Here is a 9,498-nt window from a genome sequence, read left to right as displayed (position 1 = left end):
TTTTCTTGAGAAACAGAGCAGGACAGAGGAGGCTGGGTTCCGGGCCTTTGGACAAACTGAAAGAAGTAGGAGATAGTGGGGCACAAATCTAATCCCATGGACAGTTGTGGGGCATAGCCAGGGCTGCTGCATCAGAGGATGTATGGAGTGTATGTATGTGTGTGTGAGAGTGAGAGAGGGAGGGAGAGAGGAGGGAAGAAGGATGAAGATGAGGACGAGGGGCCTGGAGTGGAGTGCAGGTGTGTACAATGGTGGGCTATCAGTGATGACTCTCCCACAGATGGAGGGAGAAGATGTAATGGGAAGGCTGTGCTAGTCTAAATGAGCTGTGTCTCTACAGGAAGTGGGAATGGAGAGTAGGGGGGGGAGCTGGTTGTTGTTTTGTTTACACCAGTTTCCATACTGTTGGTCCCATAAAAGGAAAGTATGTGATCAGAAGGATTTGCATCTGCAGTTAATATATTAATAGAAGGAAATTGGCCAAGAGTCATTGGTATGTGTGATAAATAAGAGGGCTTTGTTAAGGAGTGAGTCCCTGGACAGTGACATGGCAGGGAGCGTAGGCTGAGACGCAAGAGAGTCAAAGGGGGAGACTGAATGTCTACAGTTCGGGCTTTTACAGGCTTTGCAGTTGGGAGAATGAGATCTTTGTGCATGAGGCTCTTGGTTACCAGAAGGAGCCTACACTAGAGATGCTTGCTAGTTAAAAACCGGGTCCACGTCAGAAAGGCTGGATTGCTGGCTGGCTGGCTGGCTGGCTGGCTGGGCCCTTCAATGTATTCTCTGTTACATTAATCAACAGTAAGTAGATTTCCTAAAAATTCTACTTCTTAAATATAAAATCTTGCAAAAAATATTTAAAGACTATAAAGAAAAAGCACCCACTATCTCATTATTCTAACATGGCCATTTAAAATTTCTACACATTTCTTCTAGTCTGTCCACACCCTGGTTGAAATTAGAGTATATTCATAATTTTGTATCCTTAAAAAATACTAAACATTATATCATGTATATACTTCACTTTTTGGTACAGTCTTTGTTGTGGTAATTTTTAACAGCCACATAATACTGAATGGATGTACCATAATTTAGCATACTTTTATGTTATGTTACTTGGTAACAGTGAGTTTATTTTCTTATTTTTTATTTATTTTTTTTGGTTGTTGTTGTTGATCATCAACTGTTTTAAGAGACAGAAAGGAGATTAATGATTGCCAGGAGCTGAGAGAGGAATGGGGAGTAACTCCTAATGGATTTCTTCTGAGGGTAATGAAAAGCTTTTAAAATTAGTGTTGCTTGCACAACTCTGCGAATATACTAAAAAAAGACCCACTGAATTTTACACTTCAAAAGGGTGAATTATGCTTCTATAAATCTGTTTTAAAAATGATGCTACAATGGGGCTCCTGGTTGGTTTAGTCAGTTGAGTGTCTAACTCTTGATTTCGGCTCAGGTCATGATCTCAGGGTTCGTGAGTTCGAGCCCCACCTTGGGCTCTGCGCTGACAGCTTGAAGCCTGCTTGGGATTCTCTCTTTCTGCCCCTCCTCTACTTGCTTGCATGTGCATGCGTACTCTTTCTCAGAATTAAAAAAAAATGCTACAACGAACATCTTCTTACATATAGTTTTGCCTTCTTTTTGGATATTTACTCCGGTTCAATCTAAGAAATGTCATCAAGACAATGTGAAAGAAAGCTTTTGTTGCCTTGAATACATATGGCCAAACTTCTTTCCAAAGGTTTTACTTTTCCTCTTTTCCTTCACCAACTTAGTATGAGTGCTAAGGATACTATTAGTCATTTCGTTTTCTACTTGCCTGCCTCTGCAAATCATCTTGTGAGCAGTTGGATTACCGCTCTAGGCTGGCCCACTGTGCCATTTTGGGGGACGATGGTGAAGAGAAGTGGGAGGTGAGGGAAGGAGGGAGAAGCAGAGATAACTGACAGACTTCCTGTGAATGATAATGGATGTCTACCCCCCCGTGCTTCTCTGTGTCTCTATATACTTGTGATTTGGTGTTTCTGAATGTGGGTCTGTGTTATACTTATAGCCAACATGTGTGGAGTGTTTTTTGTGTACTACTCACTATGCTGGATGCTTTATACAAATTAATTTAAAATATAGTGTAATAAGAGGTAGTTATTATATTCATTTTATAGGTGAGGTCAGAAACTTGAGGAAAATATATAGCTAATCAAGGTTGGGGTCAAGATTTGAACCCATAGTCCCAGTGCAGAAACCTGGCTCTTAACCGCCATGTCATCTGACTATAAACACTGTTTTTTGGCCACCTTAATAATGATAATTTGGGGCGCCTGGGTGGCGCAGTCGGTTAAGCGTCTGACTTCAGCCAGGTCACGATCTCGCGGTCCGTGAGTTCGAGCCCCACGTCAGGCTCTGGGCTGATGGCTCTGGGCTGATGGCTCGGAGCCTGGAGCCTGTTTCCGATTCTGTGTCTCCCTCTCTCTCTGCCCCTCCCCCGTTCATGCTCTGTCTCTCTCTGTCCCAAAAATAAATAAAAACGCTGAAAAAAAAATTAAAAAAAAAATAATGATAATTTAACAAAACACTTATGATATTCTTTTTTTTAAAGTTTATTTATTTATTTTGAGAGAGAAAGAATGTACAAGTGAGCAGGGGAGGGGCAGAGAGAGAGGGAGAGAGAAAATCCCAAGCAAGCTCCATGCTGACATGGAGCCTGACATGGGGCTCAATCCCATGAACTGTGAGATCATGACATGAGCCGAAACCAAGAGTTGGACACTTAACTGACTGAGACACCAGGCGCCCCCATACTTATGACATTCTGAGATCATTACTCTGGGGTTTCCATGGAGGAGTGGTTAGATGCTATTTTCCTCATTGTTTGGCATCTTAAGAAAAGGCTGACCTTCTGACAGCAAAGGCAGCAAAAGAGATTATGAGAAGATTAAGTAAGGTTATCAACATATAAGGCAAGAATGGAAATTGAGATTTCAGGCTCTGTAGCAGATATGTTTATCTTTTAGGAGCTAATTAAGAGTGATTACAAAAGATAAGGCTCTTACCTGAATAGCTCTAGAAGCCCAATGTGCGGGTGACTTTTTTTTAAAGGGTGTAGGTGGGAATGTGTATGTGTAGAAACAATTTGGTCCAATCTCATTTGATCCTTAATAACAGTCATGTAGGTAAGTCTGATTATCATTTTCATGTTACAGAGGAGGAAACCAGCTCAGAGAAAGTACATGATTTATTTAGTTAGAGTCAAACTCAGAATCTTGACCTTCTAACTCAGTTGAAAGTGTTTTTCTCTGTGTTAGCTGCCTTACCCACCGCTCTTTCAAATGTGTAGGGAAGGGGATAAATGATTTAATGTGAATTGTATCAGCATCATTGATATTTCTTGAATGGAAATGCTTCCGATAAATCATAAGTTCTCAAGTATGTAAGGATAAATACACGTTATCACTTAGCAACTAGTTGTAATACCACACAAAGCTCACTGGCAATGTGCTGAGTGAATATGAGGTTCAGGCTGTCCCTCTAGCTCAGATATTCAGCACTAAGCCACAAAAGTGATTCTCAAATTTGAGAAGTTGAGTGTAATTGTTGCCCAGTACAAATAATACATTGTGTTTATAAAAGATGTCTGTAGATAGTGGCAAAAATGTCCCACATGAATATGTCCCTAAATAAGAGAAGACAAGGGGCGCCTGGGTGGCGCAGTCGGTTAAGCGTCCGACTTCAGCCAGGTCACGATCTCGCGGTCTGTGAGTTCGAGCCCCGCGTCAGGCTCTGGGCTGATGGCTCAGAGCCTGGAGCCTGTTTCCGATTCTGTGTCTCCCTCTCTCTCTGCCCCTCCCCCGTTCATGCTCTGTCTCTCTCTGTCCCAAAAATAAATTTAAAAAGTTGAAAAAAAAAATTAAAAAAAAAAATAAGAGAAGACAAGAAGGTATCGTGGTTGCGGTTAAGCACATATTTTTGGAGATGGCCAGACCAGGTTTCAAATCTCATTTCTACCAATTACTAACTGTGTGACCTTTGATAAGCTATTTAACTTTTTTTCATGCATAAAAGTAACTAGAGTTAAATATTAGTTAACTTGTTTTCTTTTTAAATAAGATTGGTCTACAGTAAAATGCACAAATTTTCAGTGGGCAATTCCATAAGTTTTGATAAAGACTTATACTTGTGTAACCCAAATTCCAATCAAGATACAAAACGCTACTATCATCCAAAGTTCCCTGCAAGCCCCCTTCAGTCAACCCCATAGGCAACCACTGTTTTGGTTTTTTTTTTCCATCTACTATATTCTTAAAAATGGTTTCTGTTTTATGGAACAACAATTTATTGAACCATAAACATTTAATTATCTGATAACCAGTTAGTTTGTTTCCAGGATTTTGCAATTCATATATTTCTTTTTTTTTAATTTTATTTTAAGTAGGCTCCACATGCAATGTGTCTCAAGACCTGAGATCAAGTCACATGCTCTATCAAGACTGAGCCAGCCAGTTGCCCTCATATATTCCTATACGTATTTTTATTCATATGTGTGATTCAGAAAAAATCCTGAAAGTGAAGTTTCTAATAGATACCACCATGTGGCTCTCGAAAGGAGTTGTAAATATTCACACTCCTACTCACATTGCGGGGTTACCTATTGGCCCACACCCTGATCAACAGTGAGTTATCAAACTTGGGTTCAATAAATTTTTACTGTTCACTTGCTACACAGGACACTCCAAGGCATATTCAGTAGATCTGACAGGAATATCACTCTCAAAGAGCTTACTGTCCCTAAGGGGAAAGGCGTGTACATGACTAACCGTAGGGCAGGATACAAAGGGACAAGGTACAAAGTGCTGCTGAGAGTAGAAACTTGGTGCTGACAAGGGTGGGGATCAGGAACACATCACGGATATAAAGGGGGTTTGTTTACACTCCTTTTTAAAAAAAATGTTTATTATCTTGAGAGAGAGAGAAAGTGTGTGCGTGCATGCGTGCACTTGTGAGCAGGGGAGGGGCAGAGAGAGAGGGAGAGAGTCCCAAGGAGGCTCCACACTCTCGGAGCAGAGCCGAACTCTGGGATTGATCCTGAGAACTGTGAGATCATGACCTGAGCCTAAATCAAGAGTCTGATGCTTAACCGCTGAGCCACCCAGGTGCCCCTACACTCTCTTTATGTCCATCTCATCATTATGCATGGAGTAGACAATAAATGCTTGTATCATTTGTTGGTAGTAAATATTTCCTGATTTAGTGATTCATGATCTTTGGATCCCTTGATCCTCCCTCAATTGTCTCCCCCTCTTTTCCAGTCTTTTTTGGTCTGGCATCAGCTAGCACCAGCCATACCCTTGAACATGGGCTTGGCAGAAGAGGGAATTAGTCTGACCCAAGCCAGGGGTTTCAGTTTTCCCGTTTGTGAACACATTGAAGGAACTCTCTGGGATTAAGGTCACGGGATGAGTGAGGAACAGCATCCAGTTGGCCTCCCTGCCGCCAATTCCCTGGGGTACAAGTGGCTACTTCTTTCTGATTTCACTTCTGCTTATACCTGGGAATCATAGTCAAATGAAGGACTAGGCTTCCTCTGAGAAGGAGAATGATAAATAATGGGCCCCAAGTCCCCGTCTTCCAGTTGGACTCCTACTTTCTCCGTGCACTTCCCCGGCAGCGTCATTTTCTGGAATTCCTGTTCACCTTTTCTACCTTGAGACTTCCCCCATCTCCTCTGTGACCTTGTTATCTCCTTCTTCTTTTGCCACCTCCCATCTCTTTTTCCCTTCTCTCACTTTCTCCTCTTTTCTTTGGTCCATTTGTTTGGTAAGAATTTATTCAGCATGTATTATGTGCTCACAGGGCAGCTACATACAGTACATAGTTTGTTGGGTCCAGTGCAAACTGAAAATGCAGGGCCGCTTGCTCAAAATTATGAAGGATTGCAAGACAGTGCTGGCAGAGCATCAAACCAGTCATGGGGCCCTGTGTGAGTGCACAGGATGCAAGTCCTTGAGGCTGACCTTGTGTGCACAGTACTGTGGGGATATGTGAAAATGTGTAATATCACAGAATTTAAATTTCAGTACATTTTTTAAGTTTATTTATTTACTTAGAGAGAGAGAGAGAGAGAGAGAGAGAGAAAGAGAGACCTTGCGAGCAGGGGAGGGGCAGAGAGAGAGAGAGAGGGAGAGAGGAAGAATCCCAAGCATGCTGTCCGGTGCTGTCAGCATGGAGCCTGATGCGGGGCTCAGTCTCATGAACCGTGAGATAATGACCTGAGCCAAAACCAAGAATTGGATACTTAACTGACTGAGCCACCCAGGCACCTCCCCCCCTTTTTTAAAGTAATTTCTACACCCAATGTGGGGCTTGAACTGATGGCCCTGAGATCAAGAGTCATAAACTCCACTGACTGAGCCAGCCAGGTACCCCTCAGTACACTTTCAAGACATTATTATGGAAATAATCCCAACACACATAAATGAGGAAAGAATAGTATAATGAACTCTTCATGTACCCATCACTCAGCTTCAACAATCGTCTCATCTGTTTTTTCCACCTCCCTCACTTTTTTCATTGCGGGGGGAGGGGCAGAAGGACAGAGAGAGAGAGAGAGAGAGAGAGAGAGAGGGAGAGAGGGAGGGAGTGAGGGAGGGAAGAAGGGAGAATCTTAAGCAGGCTCCACACTTGCATTGAGTCTAACACTGGGGCTTGATCCCACAACCCTGGGATCATGACCTGAGCAGAAATCAAGAGCTGGATGCTCAACCAGCTGAACCACCCAGGTGCCCCACCTCCCCAACTTTTTAAAAGGCAGCACGTCACCTCTACCCTAAATGTTTCAGAATGCAATTCCAATTGATGAGAACTTACTCGTGCATGCCACCCTGCCATTATCACACTTAATTCCTTAGTATCACCTAATATCCAGTCTCTGTTACTTTCCCTCAGTTGTCTTAAAATGTACATTCTTTTAAAATATACTATTAAGAACAATATTGACATTTCAAAAACAGTCAATCCAGTTAGAAAATGGGCAAAAGGCACGAACAGATATTTCACTGGAGAGGATGTACAGATGGCAAAGCATACACAAAAAGATGTTCATGAGCCCTTAGGGAAATGCAGATTAAAATTACAGTGAGCTATCACTACACATCTATCAGAATGGCTAAAATAAAAAAATACCAGTAACACCAAATGCTGGTGAGGATGCAGAGAAACTGGATCACTCGTGCATTTCTAGTGGCATGGCCACTTAGGAAAAGTATAGCAGTTTCTTATAAAACTAAACATGCACTTCTTATATGACTCAGCAACTGTACTCCTGGGCATTTACCCCAGAAAAACAAAAATTTGTGTGCACACAAAAACCTGTACAAGAATATTCATACCAGGTCTATTTGTAATAGCCCCAAACTGGAAACACCCTAAGTGTCCTTCAACAGGTTAAACAAATTGGCACATCCATACCCGGACTACTTCTCAGCAATAAAAAGAACCAGAGACACGCAACACCTTGTGTGGATCTGAAGGGAATATGCTGAGTGAAAATAAGCCAATCTGATTCCATTTATATAGCACTCTTGAAGTGACAAAACTATACGAAGAACAGATTGGTCATTGGTAGGGCTTAGAGAAGTGGGGAGGGCAGGTGGCCCTAGCTATAAAAGGGGGAGCATGAGGATCCTTTATGCTCAAAATATTTCATATCTTGTGATGGTGGTCACATACACAATAAAATAATACAGAACTAAATATACACAAATGAGTGCACGAAAAACCGATGAAATCTGAATAGGGTTGATGGATCGCGTCAATGTCAATGTTCTGTTTGTGTCACTATACTATAGCTGTGCAAGATGTTACCATTGGGGAAACTGGATGAAGGGTATATTGAATCACTGACTTATGGCTGACATTCATGTGTTAAAAAATACAAACATTTCTGGGTACACACAAAAAAACCAGAGAGTACAAATGGAAATGAAAAAGGGGAGACTCTTCACTTGATAGCTTGCTGGTTTTTTTTTTTTTTGTTTTGTTTTACCACATGCATGTGATACTTTTTGTTGTTTGTTAACACTTGTGTTTCGAGTCTGTCAAAAAATACCATTCTAGAAGTTCTACCTAAGTTTGTTTTAGAAGTATAATGTTATTTGGTAAGCCTGGAATTTGAACTCCAGTGCAAGATAGTGGTTCAGTATTTTAAGTATTGACATAACTATGAATTTTATATTACACTACAACTATTGATCACAAGGGGAGGAGAGGAAGGAACTAAGTATGAAGCTTTTTGGATTAGAAGAGTGTTCCTTTATTTTAAAAATACAGCTGCATTTGGGGGCTTTCCCCTTTCTCATTGTGATGGTTAATTTCATGTGTCAACTTGACTGAGCTAAGGGATGCCCAGAGAGCTGATAAAACAATACTTCTGGGTGTGCCTGTGAGGGTGCTTCTAGAAGAGATTAGCATTTGAATCGGTACACTGAGTAAAGGTGGCCCTCACCAGTGTGGGTGGGCATCAGCCAGTTTATTGAGGGCCTGAATGGCACAAAAAAGCAAAGGGCAAACTTGTTCTTTCTGTTTGAACTGAGACATGCATGTTCTGTTGCCCTCAGACACAGGTGCTGCTGGTTCTCAGGCTTTGGATTCTGGATTGGAACTGCACCACCAGCCCGCTTTCCCAGGCCTCCAGCTTGCAGATGGCAGATCGTGGAACTTCTTAGCCTCCATAGTCATGTAAGCCAACCCCTGATAATAGATCTCTTTTATATACATGGGTAAATACCCTATTGTTTCTGTTTTTTTTTTTTTATGTTTTTAAAAATTTTATTATTTTTTAAAATTTACATCCAAGTTAGTTAGCATATAATGCAACAATGATTTCAGGGGTAGTACTGTTTCTGTTTCTTTGGAGAACACTTGTTTCGGATTCTATTTGGCAGAAGTTCAGACATTATAATCCAGAGCGTGTTTGTAAGGTTTAGTCTAGAAATTGTCTCATTCCTCCAGAGAAGATTACATTTACTATTGGATTAGGAAAATAGGATGTTAGACTCTTTGAAGGAAGACTGGGCAGACCTGGGAAATGCCTGCGTCTACAGTAAGAGATTAGTTCACATTAGCCTGGGATAAAATTTGGGATTAAGTTAAGCAACTGATAATGTTTCAAAAACAATGGGAAGGATGCACAATTGTAGCCAAATGTGAATCCAGAAGTTCTTGTATTTTTTCATTAAATATATACATTTTTGTTTGCCAGAAAAGATGATCATTTCAAAAAGTCTACAAATGAAATGGAAACATCTTGGCATATTTTATTCCAGGATTAATAAATTGATTTCCTCTGTAATATATTTTTATAAGTCAACATGTAATTGAGATCATACCATGTAGTTTGATCTTTTTTCCAATTAATAATATATCCCAAGAATTTCCAGCATTAAAATTCTTTACAAGTGTAATTTTTGAGAGTTATGAAACATTACATCCTGGATGTACCATAAC

General features: G+C 40.9%; 1 protein-coding gene across 10 annotated transcripts in view; it reads left to right on the top strand.

The window, feature by feature from the left end:
• KEL (Kell metallo-endopeptidase) overlaps nucleotides 1–9,498 on the top strand; it is a 281,013-nt gene that overhangs the window by 4,477 nt on the left and 267,038 nt on the right. For all 10 annotated transcript variants that reach the window (XM_045052902.1, XM_045052901.1, XM_023250660.2 and 7 more), the window contains one exon: nucleotides 8,610–8,730. In XM_045052902.1, coding sequence (XP_044908837.1) covers nucleotides 8,610–8,730 — 121 coding nt within the window. The remainder of the gene's footprint in view (nucleotides 1–8,609; nucleotides 8,731–9,498) is intronic.

The sequence above is a fragment of the Felis catus genome, chromosome A2, assembly GCF_018350175.1.
Source record: "Felis catus isolate Fca126 chromosome A2, F.catus_Fca126_mat1.0, whole genome shotgun sequence".
NCBI classification, from domain to species: Eukaryota; Metazoa; Chordata; class Mammalia; order Carnivora; family Felidae; genus Felis; species Felis catus.
Note: the sequence above shows the minus strand (reverse complement) of the source record. Positions and strands in the feature narration are given on the sequence as shown.